General features: G+C 48.1%; 1 protein-coding gene and 1 pseudogene across 1 annotated transcript; one reads left to right on the forward strand and one right to left on the reverse strand.

The window, feature by feature from the left end:
- Nucleotides 1–2,696: 2,696 nt before the first annotated feature.
- LOC142560402 (uncharacterized) lies at nucleotides 2,697–18,996 on the reverse strand. Its single transcript, XM_075672478.1, has 4 exons — nucleotides 18,825–18,996; nucleotides 15,752–16,212; nucleotides 12,965–13,119; nucleotides 2,697–4,000 (listed from the first exon to the last, which is right to left on the reverse strand). Exons 1-4 carry the CDS (start codon nucleotides 18,923–18,925, stop codon nucleotides 3,734–3,736), a joined length of 984 nt encoding a protein of 327 aa, XP_075528593.1. The 5' UTR covers nucleotides 18,926–18,996; the 3' UTR covers nucleotides 2,697–3,733.
- Nucleotides 7,373–8,206, forward strand: LOC142559809 (ubiquitin-conjugating enzyme E2 Z pseudogene; annotated as a pseudogene).
- Nucleotides 18,997–21,585: the final 2,589 nt, after the last annotated feature.

Genomic DNA, 21,585 nt, shown 5'->3' on the forward strand with positions numbered 1-21,585 from the left:
GGCGGCATTTCTATGGGGGCGAAATGCGAAAACACCCGTGTGCTTAGATTTAGGTGCACGTTAAAGAACCCCAGCTGGTCAAAATTTCCGGAGTCCTCCACTACGGCGTGCCTCATAATCAGAAAGTGGTTTTGGCACGTAAAACCCCAAATATTATTATTATTAAAAAATATTAAGAACAATTTACCGTGTGTTGCTTTCGCTGTTATCTCGGCAGAAAGCGCCGCGTTTACTCTCAAAAATTTGGAAATTTTCAACCTTTACAAGCGTCGAATTTCTGGTCCACCAACCGCTTCAACTGCATGTTGCAAGCCGACGCCGGACTGTTGTGACCCGTCGTTGTCTGTTAGCTTACAAAGCGCCATGTCCAGCAGGCAACCTGACGGCAATGCGTGTACTGAAAGGAGGAAATTAGATTTGTGCATGCCACCCTATATTTCCATGCTTGTTTTTGTTGTTCTAAGAACTAAAGAAAGAGAAAACGTTCGACCTTCGATTCGACATTTTAAGCCTGCATTGTTAGAGCGTTCGCATTCGATTCGGACAGTTCCCAGTTTGAGCATCCCCTAATCTAAGCACAGCTTTTTCTCTTGGCAAATTCTAGCTGTCCGGCGTTATACCTTCCTCCAAAACGGCACCACACAGGAATGATTGAGCACGAACGTCGCAGTACCGTCGAAGACGCTGACGAAAGCTTTGTCAAAGGAATTTACGTGTCGGCTTCCTCACAGAAGCCTCACTCGTGTAAGATAAATATAGGGTGATCATTTTTTAAACGTTTTATGGAATTTTTCTTAAATATCACCTGTGGCAGCTAGATAGCATAATTGGTGTCCTTGAGCTGCGTTATTCGAACAGGCGGACTTTACTGGCACGAGAAATGGAAACTCATGTTCAACTATTTACCGAAAGTTGGCTAATTGACTTCATATTTAATTACTCTACAGCACGCATTGTAATTTACGAATTGTAGCCGGTGAGTTTGCGAGGCGTATCCGCTTGCAATAATTTTCCCGATGGACCCCAGTTTGACCACAAGAAACTGGTCAGCGGAAAGTTCGTGCGTAAATAAAATTGCAAGTTCTTTATATTGCTGGCAAAAAAAATCAAGACCAACCGCTAACATATAATGAAGCGAAATTTCTATCTGCGCGTCAGCTAGCATTGATCGGCTCATGAGCAAATGTCAACAGGTAGCTTGGGTTTCTAACAACACTGCGGAAAAATGCGCCGCGGCAGACCAAAACGATGTTCACTGGAATGAAACCGCGAAAGATGCTTATAAATTGCTTATAAATAAATAGATGCTTATAAAGATGTCCTATAAATTTGTCAGCAAACAGCGCGAATAACGGGACACAAAAAAGAGACGCACGACACAAGGGTTGACTTCCAACAAGTATGTTTATTGAGCGAGTGTAGAATATATAGGCAGAGAAGTAATAGTAAAAACATAAATGGCTTGAAAACACGAAAAGAATGACTCGAGATTGCATGTGGGCGGAGATCGGTTAAGCTTACGGATACGCGATTTCCTTGTCTAATAACGGGATGGATGGTGAACTTAGGCGTGGAGGACCACGTTGGGCGATGGCAAATGCTTAGATAATTTCCCGCGTGCGCTGGTCAGCGTGTTTTTGGATGAAAGTGACTTTTTCTAAAATAGGGGATGCATTTACACAGCTTGCAATGCAGAGCAAGATTGCTGCCGTAATTTTGTTTTATGTTGTTGGCGTGCTCCCGGAGGCGATCATTGAGGCAACGTCCCGTGTGTCCCCCCCCCCCCCCCCCCCCGCACTTCACGGGTATTTCGCGAACGACTCCTGTGATGCTCCACCAGAAATTTTTGTTGGGCTAGTTGGTGCATGTTACAGAAGTACTAAAGCGCCAAACAGACGACACAAGAAGAGACACGGACGAGCGCTGTGATGCAGCTGGTGAGGGGCTCCTGATGCTTCTTGTCGCAACCTTTTTTTGTGCGGGTTGTCTTGGTTGACCCTTCTGCACAAGGTGTTCAGCTTGCCTGGGGCTGAAAAAACAACCGAAACACCCGCCCTCCCCGCAGCCGTTTTCAATCTGTGGGGCACCTCGTGCCCATGGGGAATGACAGCCGTCTTCGAATTGTCGATCTCGGTTTCGGGTGTCTCCTTTCTTTGGTGCATTTCCGCTAACATGTCTTCCGCTAGCTGTACCAGGAGCTAGCTGCCTATTTATTCTACGCTTGCGCAATAAGCATACTTGTTGGAAGCCAGCGGCTGTGTCGTGTGTCTCTTTTCTGTGTCCCGTTATTCGCGCTGTTTGCTAAAGAATGTGTTCGCACCTACAAGCCCGGCTAGCCACTATTATGAAGTCCTATAGATGTTTTGATAAGGATAGCGCTCATTCCCTTTATAAAGAGTACTGAAAAGGTGTGCTTACCTCTCGTTCGCTGAGAAGCGGAAAATTTCGCGCTGCTGTTCCTCCCAAAGTTGTTACACCACACAGCCGCGCTGCATGCCTTGTGCCCTTTCCTCGGTTTTTCGACATTGCCGGAAGATTCGCGGGCACAGAAAGTAAATCTTTAACCGCAGAGCACAAGAACAAAACTTGCAGGTGCATTGAAAGTGGCAGGAGCAGACAAACAGAACGGCAGCCGAAGCGATAGCAGAGACAGAGCCGTCCGTTGGCGCAACAACTGAAACGACGAAACGCAAATATCGGTTGCGAAAATAGAAACAAGGCAAAAACCACAATTTATTTCTGCATATAATCGATTAACCGTATTTTGTTACCGTGTAGGTTGAAACGATAGAGCCAAATATTCAAAATATTTTGACTTTTCTGCTGGCTGCCAGGAAAATGGCGACGCTTTATTGCCGATGCAGGAACTAGCCCAACTGTCCACCCACTGCACTGTAAAAGCAGTTGCACCCTTTGGGGGGGGGGGGGGTATATTTGCCCCACAACGATAATCGTCATCTGTCTTGTCGGCATTTCCTTTCTTTAACGCGGCGAGCCCGGTACTTTTCAGTAACGAACGGCATGCGCGTTATCAGCATGATATAGCATTCCCGACAGGAAAGTGACGAGCGCAGCGTTTTCAAGAAAGGAAATGCGGGCAAGACAGATGACGCTTATTGCTTTGTGGCAAATATACACTCCAAAGGGTGTAAACGTTTCTTAGTGTGTGATGGTGGTACACATCTCTGGCGCGCCCGAGCAGTTTTACAGACGACACGAAGCGACTGCTCTCAACGTTACTACAGACTAGGTCTAGACTACTAGACTAGACTAGTAACTTTCACGTCTCTAGGCGCCAGTGCACCACCGCGGGTTTGCTTCCTTCGATGGGTGGCGGCTATGTTTGCACCGGCGCTTGGTGGAGCGAGGCCATGCGCTCACGTGCTCACCCTAAGAGTTGACGAGCCTTCACTTTACATTCTGTAACTTTAACTCCCGTATGCCAGAACGTTCCTGCAGCCAACGTTCTGCCACGACTCAAGAAAATAGAGATAGCAGCGCCATCCCTCGATGAAAATGGTTACTGCGGTATATGATCATACACGGCGATTCTCAAGAAGCGTAGTTCCTTCATCGGTCTAGGGGTGGCGCATTGCTCCACTCGGTGGGGCGGAGGACGAGCTTTCGAGTCGAGGATCGTTTGATAATACGGGATTACGTAAGTCTACGAGTCCACCGTGTGCCATTGTGGATAGAAAATCCGCGCGCAAACATCACTATCGTCATGAGACAGTCATAAGCGAGGAATTTCGGAGGCCGTCTGCGGTGGAGCAGACGACGACATGGAGGCATCGTACGCAGGCGGCTGGTCTGCTCCCTGCGAAGGAACAGAGCCGTTCGGCTGCCTTGTTCCGATGCAGTGAACTGAAGCGGCTGTCGAGTCGATGACGCTGCCGTAAGGGGGCGGTGGGTCGATCAGTACACTGTGCATTCCTCCGAACGACCCGCCTTTGGGTGCAGTGTACGCAGGCGGCGGCGTCCGTGTTGCCAGTGGATTATCCTGCGAATTGAAAGCCTTTCTATATTCAGCAATTCCATGACGCAGAAAGAACTTCAAAAAAAAAAAAACTTAGCGCCTCGCGAACAGCGTTAAAGCGAACGATCGTAAGTGTGACTCGACTTCAAAGTCTGTTTCCTTCATGTGGAAGAGGAACAGGAAAAGAAGGAAGGAAAGGTAGGGAGGTCGACCAGACGCATGTCCGGTTTGCTACCCTACATGGGGGAGTGGCTTAAGGGATGTAAAGAAAGACAGGAGAGGGGGAAGAAAGTACTCAGTGTGAACACGTGTGGTTGTCAATCACTTCGCGCCTATAATCGGTCACTGAATTACCGATATAACAAATGTACTATAGAGAGCTCATTCGTAGCCAAATGGTATTTGCGCTAAAAGACGCGAACAAAGAAAGGGCTCATTGGATGTACGGTGTTGCCCGCACTTTGCAGCGCGAAAACCGAGGTTGAACTGCGCTTCCCTTCTGTTGGTGCCCATTCTGTCACCCTAATGGTCCAACGGTTATCTAATCTGCCCATTACATGCTGCCCAGAGCCATTTTTTTCGCTTAATGTCAATTAGAATATAGTCTATACCCATTTGCTCTCTGATCCAAGACGCTCTCTTTCTGTTTCTTAAAGTTATGCCTAGCATTCTTCGTTCCATTGCTCTTTGCGCGGTCCTTAACTTGTTCTCAAGCTTCTGTGTCAGTCTCCAAGTCTCTGCCCCATATGTCAGCACCGGTAAAATGCACTGATTGTATACCTTCCTTTTCAATGATAACGGTAAGTTTCCAGTCAGGAGCTCACGATGTCTGCGGTATGCCAATCCAACCCATTTTATTCTTCTGTGAATTTTCTTCGCATGGTCAGGGTTCCGTGTGATTAGTTGACCTAGGTAAACGTACTCCTTCACAGACTCTAGAGGCTGACTTGCGATTCTGGTCTCTTGTTCCCTTGCCCGGTTATTCATCATTATCTTTGTCTTCTTTATATTAATCTTCAATCCCACTCTTACACTCTCCCTGTTAAGGTCCTCAATCATTTGTTGTAACTCGTCTGCAGTGTTGCAGAACAATGTCATCGGCAAACCGAAGGTTGCTGAGGTATTCGCCGTCGATCCTTGCTCCTAAACCTTTCCAGTTTAATAGCTTGAATACTTCTTCCAAGCACGCAGTGAATGACATTGCAGAGCTTGTGTCTCCTTGTCTGACCCCTTTCTTTATAGGTGGTTTACAGGGGATGGATTTACCTAAAGAAAAGCATCATGGAATTGTTTAAAGCAAAGTGTTGTAACCTTATTTTGAATACTCATCATCAATGCTTGCATTCGCTATCGATACATAAAATGTAGAAATGCTGCCATCATCAACAACTCAGAGAGATTAAAGAGGTTATGTGTTTGGTTTACTTTCAAATGAAGTTCTTGACAAAAACAAATATATATATATAGAAAGGTAAGTAGGTGGTCGATCAATTCTCACTAAAGAACACCTCCCACAATGACTTATGTGTTGTAGTATTTGACACGCAAGTCCAAAAGGCTGCTCGAATTTTCTTAAAGCATTATTGGCAGAACTAAAATGTGTTCACAGCAATGCGCGTGGAGAACATCCAGAAACTCTTCAGCACATTTAGCATGGACGAGCAAGGTAATGCTAAAGTCTCCTTGCACTGTTACTCGTGGATGGGTGCTGTCTGCGAAATCAAGCAGTCGTTCAAGAAAATGTACGTTGGCACGGAACCCACTGGGAGGTCGATAAACCACAGAAATGAGTACATTATAATATGAAATGGTTAGGGATACAACAGATGGTTTGATAGCTATGAAGTCATTAGTACGGATAACTTTACTCCTGGGTTGATATAACCCAACGCCGCCGCCCCTTTTGTTATCAAGGTGCCATCTGAGAGACTCGTCACTTCGGCTTCCGAACTGTACCATGTTTTGGGAAAGCAATGGCGTCAAATTTATGACCCAGGCAGTACAAAAAATATCTGGGACACCGTCATGTTTTAATCGGATACTTCCAGCGTTAAGATGAAAAGATAGCCTCTTATCAGAAGACGATGCGCGTATAAATAGTCGAAATTCCTGAGGCGTGGCGTAAACGTTATTAGCCATCATGCGCGCGAGACTCTAAAAGTGGGAGAGTTAGTTCTGGACCATTTGAACGTTAAAGCTCAAAAAGTAAAATTTTTGTGTGTGTGAAAAAAAAGCAATCAGAAGAAAACCGTGCATGAAAATAAATAAATAAAAGATAGTGGGGAGGGGGAAGAGCAGTCTACTGCGGTAATCGATTGGTTTGAATTACGTAATTTTGGATTGCCAAGCAAACATTTCTGTGAAAGATAGGATCACAGGCGCAGATAAATTACGTCAATATAACCGAAAAACGCCTGGAAGACGACAAGAAATGGCCTATTGTCTCCGGTTCAGCACATAATGAGCATAATTGTGAGGGGACCAGACCACACATGTGTAGATAGAAGTTGAACGTACCTATACGGCAGCACAACTTCGTGGTGGACACTTCAATTTCTCGTGTTTGGCAAAAATTTCTGTGCCAAGGGTGTAGAAGATGTCAGTAATCCACAGAGCTCGTAATTGCGGACCCTTATACTGCCTGCGTAATGACACTCCTACGAAATCTAGCAGCAGTGACACGAGCAGTCAAAGGGTATAAGGGAAAATCGGGCCACTCGTCGTTGTCTTGGCTAGAGAATCTGCAATTTCATTTATAATTAGTGCTTTGTGGTTAGGCACGCAAACTAAAATCACGTTTCTCAAGTATCCAGGTACCAATGAATGAAACGTCCTCATTACGCGAGAATCACCAGAAGCAGCAAGGGATGAGCACAATGATAATGAATCAGTGATTATCACGGCTGACGTAAATGATGGTCCTAATTTGCGTAATCCCAGCACCACTGCCATAAATTCGGCTAAAAAGATCGGTATAGCATATGGCATCCGAAGAGAAGATGTCCAATCAAGAATCTTTCTTGGTGTTCTTCGTCTTCTTTCAATTTCCGTGCGCGTGCGGCTCTGATAAACTGACCATTTGCTTTCACATTTTGGTAATGCTCACGACTCACACGTAAACAATCGAGGTTGCTTCCGAGGCTTCTTAATTTGTGGCTTGACAGAACAAACCTTCCTTGATCCTGCGACATTCTTCGAGGTCTTTCGACACGAGGTTCGCGCTGGGGATAGGCACGTGACCGCTGACGTCGTAGACGAAGTGAAGCAGCTCGCACACTGCGCTTCACCGTCGGACGTCCGAAGGGCCGGGATCCGGTTTCGCTCCCCCCCCCCACCCCCCCAAAAAGAAAAAACTCGCCGATCTGCTTCGCCCCCGCCCTTAAAGAAATCTTTCAATACGCCACAATGATAACTGCCAACTGGGACCCGCTGGAATACCAGCACGAGGTGCCGACCCCGCAGTGCTTGGTCAGGGTCAAGAAGGACATCGCCGAGTTCAACGCGCAGCCGCCGGCGAGGCTCTTCATATCGCCCGACGAAGACGACATCACCAAGGTCCACGTCCTCATGCTGGGAGCGCCGGGCTCACCGTACGAAGGCGGATTCTTCCAGTTCTTGCTCAAGTTCCCTCAAGATTACCCGCTGCGCCCGCCCCGCTTACGCTTCCTGAACACGGACGGCGGGAGACTGCGATTTCACATACACCTCTACATCAACGGCAAGGTATGCGTGTCCACCCTGGGCACGGGAGGCGGCCCGTGCAACTGGAGCCCAGCCCACTCGCTCTCGAGCACGCTCGTCTCGATCCAGTCTCTGCTGAGCGACAACCCGTACTACGACGCGTACGCTCAGGAAAAGGCGCCGGGTGACGCGGAGTGCTACAACGTCTACATCCAGCACGAGACGATCCGGGTGGCCGTGTGCGACCAAGTGGACGCGGCTCTCAGGGAGGACGCCCAGTGCCCGCCGGCCTTGAGGAAGGTCATCCTCGAGTCGTTCATCGAGTCGTACAACAAGTACGAGGAGACAGTGAACGCGCGACTCCATCAGACCGGCACGACGCTGAGGGACGCGCTGATGAACGTGACCAAGACAGCGCAGTACGAGACGCTGCTGACACGATTGCAGAGCCTCAAGGACGAAATCCAGAAGAAAGAGGCAGAAGCTGCTGCTGCAGCGGCTGCGGAGGCGGCAGCGGTTGTGGCTACTGATGAGAACGAAAACCTGTAATTCTCCAGGCCGCAACACGTCCGACCAGCTCAAGAAACCTCGAGGAGGTGGGCACCACGTGGATCGGCGCAAAATTTTCCTAACGAAGATCAAGACCTGCGGTGAAGGGAAACGTGCACGCCTGCGGGAAAAAAGCATCTTTAAAATAAACAAGAAATGGGGAGCGTTACTGACACAACCTGCTTGTTTGTTTATTCTCTGTGTATTACACATGCTAATGGCCTGTGCCTGCTAGGCGCTTTCCAGAACACTGCGTCCTTGCGTGAACAGCGTGGTGTCCCCTAACGTCGGCGTGGCTGATGTTGTTGGTGTTGGTCTTACTCACAACTAGACTGCTTCATCGTCGTTCCATCGCATGAACGTTGGTTTCACTTGTCTGAGGTAAGCTCCCTCATAGGTGCAGAAATGCGCGCGTGATAGCAGTTTTTGTTTCGGCATGCAGGCGCATCCTATCGAACCACCACCGTTATGGGTGCGATCTGAACATGTTGCCCACTAGGCTACCGGTACGGCACAGCACGTGTGGTAAATTTGGGGACAAAACTTACGTGGCTCTGTCCGATCGCGGCAAGTCGTTATATAGCGTGAAAAGAAATGTGATGACGAATTACACACATGTAATTCTCGAAACGCTTCGCACGCGCCACAGCGCTGTTGCCAAGCTCCTCTGGTTCGCATTGCGCGATGCCCGGATGAATTACAACACACGTGATCATCAAAACGCAGTGCATTTTGATGCCGCCGTATTGTTTGCAGCATGGCTATGGACTCATTTTAGCACTTCGATTGCATTCAGTCATTATCTGGCAGAGTCATATCTGGATGAAGGAATTACTCATGAAACATGGCAGTTTCTTGAAGGAGACTGAATGGAATGGGCGTAGTGTTTAATGGTCGCATCTATATTTTCGTGTTTATATGATTCTTTAATGTTGTAATCAAAGTTGCGAAGAGCGCAGCATATATACGGTGTTCTTTCTTCGGAAATCTCGGGTACCTTTCACGATAATTGCCTACGGCACTTCTGCTCCACTAGCTGACTAACTCGAAGAGGCAGGCATTACTTCAACGAGAAATTAGAATTCATGATTCATTAGTAGTCAATATTTAACTAAGTAACTTTATAAGTAATCCATATTGGACACATACTGCGATTCACGAATTGCGGCAGGTGAGATCGCAAGGCACTTGGAAAGAATTCTGAGGCTGGCATTCGTTTCGACAATCGGACTCCCAAATTGTGCGACTCGGCGCATTGATGACGATGCATCGTCGTCATCATGATCATCACAAGGTTAGCATTGTTTGTGCGACGACAGCGACCAGACCACGGCGCGATGACAATGATGATGACGCATGATGACGCCGACAAAGTCGACGACCGCTACAACGAGGTCATGACGACTATACGATCGCTACAATCTTATAGTTTGATGAGAAAGCGGTACTTTTTACCTTAATTTAAGGGAAGAGCCGCTCGAGCTCCCGTTCTTTGGTTATGTTTCGCATTACTCTGGGTATAGCATCGATGATACATCCATCGAATCCTGTAGAAATCATGTAGAATGTGGATGTAGCAACGACATTACTCAAATTTGCAGGAACAATGTACAGAGCTCTACGATTGAAACGCGATATTCTGAACGCGTGGCGGCCGGCGCTTTTTACAGCGGATGTAAGCACCCAATCATTCCCCCCCTCCCCCCTCCCCCCGTAAGCAAGCAAAAAATCCAATGGCTCATAGCCTCGTAAGGTTCGTGGCTACTCACATTGCGTGGGTTAGTTGCGATGACACCACCCCCGTGGTCGTTGTCGGTGATTTCAATGTGCATGTGTTGGGACCGAAAAGGGAGTAGTTTACACATTTCGTGTGGCACACATATCGCTTGCTACGCCACACCGATCCGGCCCAACTGACCACCCAGCGGCGTACGGGCATCGATGTGACATTATCAAGGAATGTCTCAGCAGCCGCGAGTATGCCGATCAGTCTATATCATAACGACCACAAAGTCACTGTGACCGTCGTTACTAAGTGACACTGAATTACCTAACAATGTCTTTACCACAAGTTCTATTACCACGATGTTTACAGCTCCGCTGACCATCCACCTTCGCAGGGGGGAATGGCCTTGATTTTTTTGCACCACCGCTAAAACGCTGGGAGATCGCCGAGAGAGAGAGAGAGAGAGAGAGAAAGAGAGATAGGGAGACAGAGAGAGAGAATTTATTTGTAATGAGATGGGGTGCCTTCCTCGTAGGGTGGAGCCCTTAGTTCGGGGCCCCATTGGCTCGCGCCGCTCCGCGTGCCCGCCGGATCAGCCGTCGCTGCCTTTGCGGGTCTAAGCTGGTCAGCGCAGTCTCCCAGGAGGAAGGTGAAGGTGACGGAAAGGGGAGTAACCCGGAGGGTGTGGGCACTCTTAGCTGCAATTATATACTGTGGGCTTTGCTCCACAGTAGGGACAGTACCAGGGATATTGTGTGAGGTGGAAGAGATGAAGATAAAAGAGGCAGGGAAATGAATTAGTTTGAAGCTGTCGCAACGCGACGGCATCTTCTCGGTTAAAGGAATTGTGTGGTGGGGGGAAGTGTCTTCTGCTACCTCTGTAATGTTATAGAGCTTCAGTGCAGTTCAGTGGTTCTGTCGGTGTGTCGTCTGGGTTGGACAGCTTTTCCAATGACGCCCAGTTAGCGAGCTCACGGGCTGCCGCATTAGCGCGTTCATCACCATGGAGAGAGGCGTGTCCAGGTGTCTAGACGATACGCGCCCTGTATAACGTTGTGGGATGTAATGATGTAAGAATGCGGTGTGGGTAGGGTGTCACCCTCCCTGTGCCAAAGTCCTGCAGGCGGTCTGTGAATCAGTGACCACTGTGATGGGGCCATCCGGTGCCGGTATGGTTGAAGCGTGTAGGATGGCTAGGGCGATAGCAGCCTCTTCCGCCGTGCCACTCTCCACAGTGTTGAGCATGGCCAAAGCCCTCAGAATGCCTGTACTATCTAGTGCGACTAGACATAGGGAACGTCTCTGTGGGTAGCGGGTCACGTCGGTGTATAGGAGCGGTGTGTTCAATGCTGAGGGGCTGAATGCAGTCACCTTGCGCCACAAAGGCTCTCGCCTTCATGTGGTACAAAAATACATCAGCTCGGTGTCCCCATAGCGCAGCGGTGACGAAGAAAATTCACGGACAATTACGATATTCCCTAATGCGAAATTTGAGCGTAGCTCTGTACGTGTTTTTATTACGCGATATATTAGCTGGCGCGACTGCTTCGCTAATCGCGACCCGTGAGAGCGATTCACAGCAGTCGCCGCAGACAGACCTCCGCTCATGCAGCGCTTTGTTTCCATACAGACGACGCGCGCTACTCTGGCGCCATCTCGTAACCATCTAGTAGCTGTAGTCACCGCAAAGCCCGTCGTGCGCGGCACGGCGCTTTTCTTCTCAGGCTTTCGCCATACCCTCCTCCTCCATTTTCCTCCTCGCGCTCTCTTCGCTATCGCCGTCTTTCATACGCGCTCTCCGTTCGCTCTTCAACCCTTTCGACAAGGGACGACGTCTACTCTTGCCGCAGGAGCGGAGCGTCGACGTCGACAATTTTTTCTAGAAGTTCCGGCAGCCACGTGCTCCGAGTGTCGTGTTTCAATCGCTGAGCGCTCCACATTCGTGTTAGACAACGCAATCTTTGGGATCTATTCATATTTTTATACTGCGCCATCTTCGGAATTGGCCCACAAAAAACTGCTAGATATGTATAGTCGCCAGACAGACGCCGTAGCTGCAGCGCCAGACGTCTTATTACAGATGATGTGACAGTTACAGTTACAGAGTGGTGATTCGGCACAGTTACAGAGTGGTGATTGCTGCAAGTTTTATTCCGACTAATTAAAATAGTTGGCCTGGCATTACATTATCCCTACAGCACCGGGGAGGAGGAGGGTAATTGTCATTATTTATGTTACATTACCATTTTTTGCGCAAGAGCAACGGTTATCCACAAAAATGTAAATGGGTAAATGTAGAAGCAGCACCCTTATGGGGCCTTGGACACACACAAAATACTCTTGCAGTAACCACGAATTCGGAACAAACCTGCGAGAAGCACCCTGGCGAATTTCAGCGCATCACATGAGAGTTATCCGGTGGCCAAAGAGCATTTCGTCGCGCGCCACCAGAGATTCGATCTGAACGCGCCCATTCTGCCGCGACAATCGCGCGGCTGCTTGCGCGGTGTATCGGTGTGAACGTGTCGTTAAACTGTAGCCGCGCTGCCTACAACGACAAATTCGGTATTGCTGCAGTGGAATAACCCCAATAACGGCGCTTTCGATGACGAAAGCACAATTCTGGCCAATCACGCAAGAGCAAGCGCTTTCCGAACAGTTACAAGATTGCTCCCTTGTGTACAAAAAAAAAAAAATCTGCGTCGATTTAGCGGTAAACGCGAGGAAAATGCGTTAGCATTACTTCGCGACTCTTTGTAGTCCAGAATTCGTGATTTAAGCCGCGTTCACCGCAGTGCAATATCTTATTCAGGAAGTCACTCGATACACATCCTGAGCGAGGTGCAACTGACGGAGGTACCGAACAGACCAACGTCTGTTGCACTATATATATATGTCACGCGACTCGCTTTCTACACTTCACACAAAGACACTCGTTTCCACTTCGACACTCCTAACGGTAACGCATTAACAGGCGAACAAGAGCACCCAGTATGCTATATCGTTCTGAGAAAAAATGTACATTGCCATACCTCTTTCTTGGCGCCCCTGCAACTGCGGCAAAAGCACCACACTAAGGCGAACAGGGAGGCCATGACGAGCAGGCTGGTCGCGAGGAAAACGGTTCCCAAGACAGCTCTGCCCAGTGCCGACGCTTGGACGTGCAACGATCGCACCGCCACGAACTCTGCGATGCACCAAAAAGCGCGTCGCGCAATGCAGCGTTATTCCTCACGAACGCTTCGCAGAACTGTTAAGCGAGCACTGGCACGACGTCTCCGACTTTCCCATTTACTGACTCAAGTGAGGGTGGTGGACTTCGCGCGAAAGCGCTGTCATGTGCACCCAAACTGCCACGATTAACTAAAGACGCAATCAGCAACCCCTTTCGGGCGGTCCACAAAACTCCGCGTATACGCTCTGCGTGGTCAAAGGATGTACTCTTGTACAGGCTATCTCACTGTGCCGCGCAAGAACTATAGCCATAGTAAATTATTTATGCCCACTCTGAGAGAGCCATAATCTCGCCGTTGCCCGTGCGCCTCGGTTTCACCGCTACGGACGACTGCCGAAAATGAGCTCAAATGTCGACTCCTCAAGCCCTTGCTCTTGCAATGCCGTGCTTTCAAGGCACCGCTGCATGGATGAACTCCCGAGCTGCTACCGGCACGCGCGGGCGGCTGTCGGACGGCGCTATTACGGCCACGTGGTCCCCCTCGGGCGTGGGAGGCAGATCACAAAAACACGCTGTGTGGCTTTCTCGAGCAAATGGGCCTTGCATACCGGCTGCTCTTCGGGCACCTAACAGTACATGGAGCAAATTCTCTCGATGAAGTCACTCCACAAGTGAACTGTGGATATTTTTTTTTTACCTAAGTCGCTCTGTTGTAAAGGTGTCTAAAGCCTCACTACCTGCGGTTTAGTGCGCATGCTCAAGTTAAACGTGCCCTGCATTTCTCCGCCGCCGTCCTCATGGCAGCAATGACGCCGAAATAGGAGTAAAACTCTTGTGGAGTGCGCGTTTTGCTAGTGTGAACGGGGAGCGGCGGGAGCGTGCGCAGGAAGGTGCTGATAAATAGTTAAGCGGTACAGTGTGATCAGCGCGCATTGTCGTTTCCCGATAGAGTGTCTGAATGTCTAAACATGAGGCAACAGTCCCGAGGATTCGAACGTGGGACCACTCAAGCAACAGCCGAGTGCTGTACCGCAACGCTATGGTGTCCTGGTCAGACTTTAATGATAGCGAAGTTCAATAGCTGTGGAGCTACTACGCCGCTCATTTCCTTAAAAAAAAGAAATTTTGATACTACAGCATTCATATCGCATCGCGCACTGTTATGCGGGTCATGACTGCCGTACATGCATTTGCGCAGTCTTGTGATCGTGGCTCCATCTGGTGAAGGTACGTCAAACAGTACAGTTAACCATATCGCAACCCTGCAGATGGCATTGCCAACGCAAGCACACCAAACGTTTGCTCGTGTGTTTTAAGGGCTCGGCTATCTTGTTCTTATGCGGGCTGATCTTTTCCCTTTTTTTAAAGTTTCATTGAATTTTTAAAGATATCCTGTTGCAGATAACATAATTCTTGTCCTTGAGCTGGATCACTCGAAGACGCGGACATTACTTACACCACAAATCGAGACATGTATTCAACAAATTAAAATTCACTAATTCTTAAGTAATTACTCTATGGCATATATTGCAACTTACGAGTTGTAGCCGGCGAGCTTACGAGGCATAACCCCAGCATAACCCCAGTTTGGAGATATGTGTCGTCAAGCTGGCCGTAAAAATTCGCTGTTGTTCCACTTACTTTTTTACAAAACGCTCTTTTATGCGTTGAAGCACAAAAGTAACTGGAACACCCGTGTATTTCGTCCCACACTTAAGGAAATATCTCAAAACTGGTGTAATCTTTGCCATTAATTTCGGGCAGATACGTCTTGCAAGCTCACCGGGTACAATTCGCAAGTTACAATACGTGCAATAAAGTAAATAATTAAGCAGTTTTTTAGTGAATTATCGTTCGTTAGTTGAATATGTGTTTCAATTGATTGTGCTATTTATCTCCGCCTCGTCGAATAATACCGCTCAAGGAGAAGAATTATGCTATCTGTCACAGATATTTTCTTCCGTAAATCTTAAAAGTGATCACGTATAGTATTTAGAAGCAGGAAAAAAGCCCCCTCCCCCCGCATCTGTAGTACGCTTATCTGACATACCACGGGTGTCTTAAAACATTATATGTATATCTCATTTGTTATGTGCACCTAGTGAGCCACTACTAAAGTTACTGCTAACGCCTGAAAGAGACTCGATATAGTTTTCACACCTATTTACAACGTTAAAATACTTTTCACTGGATCACTCATTCATTGAGTCATTGCAATAGCTGCATTAGAGGGTGCATTCTTAAAGGTTGCGAATAGACATAACTCAGACATACATATACATATAAGACACACAATGCTGTGAAACCGCTCTTTCCCGTTTGCGCCCATTTTTCGCTGTCTCCCTTCCAGACATTGAACTCTGTTGTCTCAATCAATTAACTTGATTTGAATTTAGCAGGGCTCAAAGGCCCACAAGGCACAGCTCGGCTTTCAAGAACGCTACGTAGAAATGGTTCCAAATTAGTTTCCATGCTTTCTACTCCTCTGAGGTCAAATGAACTCACAGTACGTCAAAATAGTACGCGCCTAGGACTAAACTGGCATTTTCCTTCCTCCAACCAAAGCGCCACAGCCGCTGATTTACCACTCGCTTCCGCTTCTGCGACTTCACAGTTAATTAATTTCATAGCTTCATAAACTCACTTTTGGATATGTGGCGTAAGCAAATCCACCTAGCACACGGAAGTGCTCCATCGCTCTCGTTGCGCACTAGAGGCCTGAGCAATGGCGCAGCCGGTGACGCCATCGCGTGAGTGGCGAGTGACCCGCCGCCCTGGCGGTGATCACTGGTAGGGGCCTCGCTGTACTTCCGGTTTCCGCGCTCGCTTCCGTCGGGCGCGTCTTTTGAGTTCGCTCGAGGCCTGAACCATGACGCAACCAGTGACGTCATCGCGTGGGTGGTGATGGACGCACCGCCCTGGCGGTGACGATTGTAAGCGGTAGTGTCATCCGTCACGGCGTACTCGACGTTTTCATAATGGACGTCCTGTTCTGTTGAAGAGACCACCGTTCCTGTGACTCCAGCCGAGAACAACCCTGAGGCCGCTAACGTCAGGCAAGTGATTTGGGTGACGAGGCTCCATCTGCCGCGATGGTGCATCCTCCTGGGTGGGAGATGCGTGCCGGTCACTTTTTAACAGACAAAGCGTTTGACTTATTTTTTTTAAATAAACCAATCGATGAATCCTAGTTTGCCAACTACACAACAAACAGACACATAAAGGTCGGACCCCACAACCAAGAGGCTGGACTACACACCTGTACGGTATCTTCCATGAGCACGAATTAAAGAAGCGAAATATTCATAAGATGGGGGAGGGGGGGGGTGCAAGGTAACGCATGATTACGCAGTTACATTATTACAGATGCGTAACTGTATATAATAGATAAATTATGCAATACATAGAAAACATTATCAGGAACATAAAACACACTCTGAAATGCAGAATCGTCGAACATGAACCTTGTTGATATATGCTCGCATATACCATCGGTTGATTTACTGATTGATTTAATGTGACGCATTAATTGCGGCGGCTTCTGAATCTTTGTGGGCATTATCCCCTTATGACTAGTTTTTTTATCTTCGTGCTGCACTACTTTAATAAGTGTAATTGTTTTACTTTACGCTTCGCGATCTGTCATCTCATTCTTCATTTCCCCCTTTCAACTTCCACGTTTCCATCTCTTCCTTATTCAAGTGTAGGTAGGCTTCATATATATATATATATATATATATATATATATATATATGTAACAGGCCTGTCTAAGTCTACAAGGGCTTGTGGGACATAGCCCTGCAGAATTGACAAGGTAATACATTGAAATAGAAAAACAATCACATATCAAAGAAAAAAAATGACCCTGTTACATAAAGCGGGCGACATTTCATTCGGCTGCACAAATTTATTACAGCAGTACCTAGAGTTCAAGCTTACATAAAATGAACAAAGCAGACAACACAAAATGCAAGAATTCGAATCGTTGAAACAATTTCCACATAAATGTTACATGAGATAAGAAGGCAAAGCAAATGTGAATATGGAACATGTTTAACCTACAGAGCACGGTCATCTTTTTCAGTGATATTTCCGAAGTTGCTGTTAAAATGCCCTCTGGTAGATTGTTAAACAGATTAGGAACGTACACACATCGCCAGGCCTCACCGCATCTCGTTGCGGAACATGCGATAATAATAATAATAATAATAATAATAATAATAACAATAATAATAATAATAATAGCAAAGCTCAGCTCATAAGAAACTTCAGCTCACTGCTTAACTGCAGCGGACATAGAACAACATACATTTCTGGGCTTTAGAGCTTGAGTGATAGCAAATTGATATATCGTTGCAAAAGGTTGCACAAACGTGCAAAGCACTGCATGAGGTCCCTGCTTGCACTTCTACATGAACACACTTTGCAAAACAAAACAAAGATTAGTGCTCCGCTAAATCTGCAGCACAGATACTCGAGCTATGAACATGTCCTGCCTCAGCAGTCGCCCTCATCACAAGTTACCATTGCAAACGTAAACTTTCGAGTTTTGTAAAGGAACGAAGGATACAGAGCCCAAATGGACCACGTTGTTCACTGAATGTGCGCCCCTTAGCCTAGCAACTGGAGTGCACAAAGCCGAATGATAAGTAGTGAGATTTTGACTTTTGTCATTCCGAATTGCAACATTCTATCCCAAGGTGAAAAACTGGGCCATTCTAGGACTCGGGGGCCTGCCAGATGATAACTGAGCAGAGTGTCAATCAAGTTCTTACCACCACCACCCGCTTCAACGCGCTCCTAAAGCGCTATTTTCTTTAGGCTTTTTTTTCTTTTTTATTGACCAATTTGTATCCTTTTTCGACACGCATTGATTGGCGACGCCAGCGGAACTGGACGTATAGGCCAGATCAAACAAAAAAATGTGCCATGCTTCCCGGCGTAACCCTCATTTTGGAGCTCAGTTACAGAAATACAGTTGAGTCATTCCTTCAGCTGAGCGGACCACGCCACTCTCTTTAGTTCGAGTCGGTTTACCGAAAAGCTGCCAAAAGCCGGTCTCGAAAACAGCAGTTTCACGAAATGTTGCAAACACAGTCCGCCAGCTAGCCATGCTAGGTCTCATTAGCATTTGGTGACGAAGCGGAAGCGACAGCTCTCCTCAGCCGAACAGAATCTCGTTCATGGCGATGGCCGCGTCGCGTGTCAGTCAGCGTCAGATCGCCGTGTCCTCAGTCTCAAGCAAGATTTGAGGCCAAAGCTCAAGCACTGTATCACGTGTAATCTCTCGAGTACAGTCTCCTGGGTAGGCTCACTAGTGTTCCCACGGGTATCCTCATGTGCAATCTCTTGTGACGTCTCAAGTACAGTCGCATGTGCAGTCTCAGGGTGCAGTTTCATGTGCAGTTTGAAGTGAATTTTCGAGTGAAGCTTCAAGTGCACGTTCACGTGTATTCTCATGCGTAGCCTCGTTTTAAGTCTCAAATGCAATCGCAGGCGTAGCCTCATGTGCAGTGTCAAGTGCAACCTTGAGCACTAGAGCATGACTCATAGCCTCCATTGCAGCGCCAGAATATTGCAATATGGAGCGCCGCCCTTGTGGCATCAGTGCAGCGAGTAGTTCTGAAATCTATCTCTTACGAGTATTGTCACATAGGATGCCTCTCGAAGGGATGTGTAATACGACTATACTGAAGTACTTGAAAACGATCGGTTACCTTTGATGAAGTCGGCGAGAAGTGGCGATGGCAACGCCTCGTTTCTGGAACTCGCCTCTTGCCGCAGGTGAACGCGGTTCGACTTTTTCCCAGATGCGCATGCGAGCACGCACTATCACGACCCGGCGTGCGGCGTGTTTGCCGAGAGTAAAGAACGCCGCTCTCTATCTGTATGTCACGATAGCGGGAAAAGGACCGCGCCGGCGGCCGGCAGGGTATCGCTCGCCTGGTGAGATCTCTTTCGTGGCCCCTTAAAAGCGCGAGAACGTGAACGCTCGCGTCTTAAAGGGGTGCTTGTGCTTCGAGACGGGGATCTTGGGCGACTCGGCGTTCCAGCAAACGAGGCCAAGAGAGGCTGTTCCGTATTCCCAGTAATTGTTTAATCAGGCCTTTGTGTAGCAGCACACGTAGTCCTACCGGAAGAGCATCGCTCTTTCTTAATCCAATTAGTCTTATTTTCAATTAAGTAAGCGCTTCTCGTAATTTTCTGTGTGCGCGCACACACGAACGCACGCGCATCCTTTGTTACGAATCCTTTGTGCTTATGGACATGAATCCTTCAATCGCAGCGGTCCCTCAGATTCCTTCAAGCAGCGGTTTTGAGTGTTCATGCAGCCTGTTTACGCGCATGTGTGCAGGTTTGTGAGGCGTTCAAGTACACGTGGGAAAGTTAAAGCTGCATACAGACGACTATCTGAAATACAGTACATGTGATTTGCACTGACGTCATCATAGGCGCCATGTTCGAGGACCAGCATGCTGAGAAGCCGTGTCTGTTGGCGTCCCGCGCGATGGTTCTGCCGCGCTTCCGGTACAGACGCCAGCAGCGCGGTCCGATCGCGTGTGTGTGACATTCGGAGCAGATTACCCGCGGCCATGACCCGTGGCAGTGAGTATGACACACTAGCAGCCATGTTGGAGGACCAGCACGGTGAGAAGCTGCGTCCGTGACTTCACGAGCAACCTATGTATAGCCGGTGACAACTTACCTCAGAACGCAGTGGGAAACAAACCAAGCTGTACAACTCGATGGGAACTTGCGCAAATGCAGCGGCCAATCAACGTTCTCTGGTTTACGTTGCGTCTCAGCGGAGGCGAACTTATTTCAATATCCGTATCCTCAGGAACTATGTTTCCAAGCGCGGAGTCACAGATGGCAAGCGCAGTGCAGTTTTCTCGACGGATATGTCTTACGGAATTGTTAAGTTGGGCGCCGATTATAGTTGAAACTTCGCGATTCGTGTTATCGCTCGCATCCCGCATAGGTTGTTCCCCGTTTCGTTTATCATTCGTCCTCAGACGCAGTGTTGTTCCTAACGTGTTTTCAGTGTTCGTTTGTATCGCATGTTTGCTAACGCAAACAAGAAAGAAAATCTACGCTCCGACCATCAACGTCTCGCTACTCACTGTTTCTGCGACACAAGTGCAGGACCTGTTCCTCCTGCAGATATATTGACACATGCTTTCCCGTCCTTATGCAACTGCAAGCAACAGGGTCCCGAGTATTCGTAACCTACTTGTGGCGCCGAAGCTTGAGCAGCTATCTGTGCATGGTCTTTCCATGCACATAGCTTGTAACAGCACAGCCGTCGCGTATCGGGCCGGGCACTGATACGGTCTCCATATATTCGCGCCTTTTCCATTTGCCGGCGCGTAACAGCACCCACTTCCACCTCATTACGCTGAACTGCGACAGCTGAAATGCAGGTGTGCGCGGTTTGACTAAGGACAAATCACTTTTTTTTTTTAATTGAAGCAGATCCAAAGAGTTGGAATCTACCTACAGCGAAGTTTTGCGTGAGTGCATAAAGAGTCGAAACACGAGTAACACGCAAGCACAAACACACACAAGCACGGACGCACACAAATTACACCGCGCATTTTGTTAGAGGGAGCTGCTGACTACTAGCGAGCTAGACGGAAGCCTTGAACGAATTATGGTTTCAGAGGCAGCAAGCTCATACGTACGAAGTGCAATTCGAACCCATTCTATCCGCAAGAAACGTTTACTTCCTCATCACCGTGCAGCCGCGAATGCGCGAAGAGCCTTCTGGTTCTTTTATTGCGATAGCAGTTATATGGACACCCCAAGCGAGTTCTTGACGTCGCCGTCGCCATGAGGTTCCGTATATATTTAGGTATAAGCCTGCTATATGTCATGCCACGCTATATGACATGCAGTATATGCACAACATTCTACCACTAATGCTGATACCAGGTGTTACATTCCAGACAAAATTATTAAGCGAGTTGCGGGGCGCTCGGCGCCAAACGCCAACTAAGCTATCTGATACGCACGCGCTGTCGCGCGAGAGTTTTGAAGCGTTTGAAGGTTCAGATGCTGCGGTAGAAGTCCCAGGAAGGGCAGCCCACTCCTAGACTACTCCTAGAGAGAAAGAGAGATTCTTGGTTGTGGGGCTGGGTGAAAAGTGGGGCTAAGTACAGTGCGATAACTGTCTCTAGAGGACACCTCAACTGCACGGCCCAGGGGGAGGAGAGAGAAAGGTGGGGCTCCGAGTGCCTCTCCCAACCCCCCCTCCCCCCCCCCCCCCGTGGCATCTGCAGGAGAGGGCACCTGCAACAGGAGAGTAAGAGGTCAGTGGTCGCTCGCGCCTCTGGAGACAACACAGACATGACGGATAACTTATACTTCTTTTATAGACGTGTTCATTGGCGCCTCTATTCATTACGGAATTGCTCAATGAAACAATCAGCACTACCTTAATATTCCCATAGCAACATATACCTATAGCTATGCGCC

The sequence above is a fragment of the Dermacentor variabilis genome, chromosome 10, assembly GCF_050947875.1.
Source record: "Dermacentor variabilis isolate Ectoservices chromosome 10, ASM5094787v1, whole genome shotgun sequence".
NCBI classification, from domain to species: Eukaryota; Metazoa; Arthropoda; class Arachnida; order Ixodida; family Ixodidae; genus Dermacentor; species Dermacentor variabilis.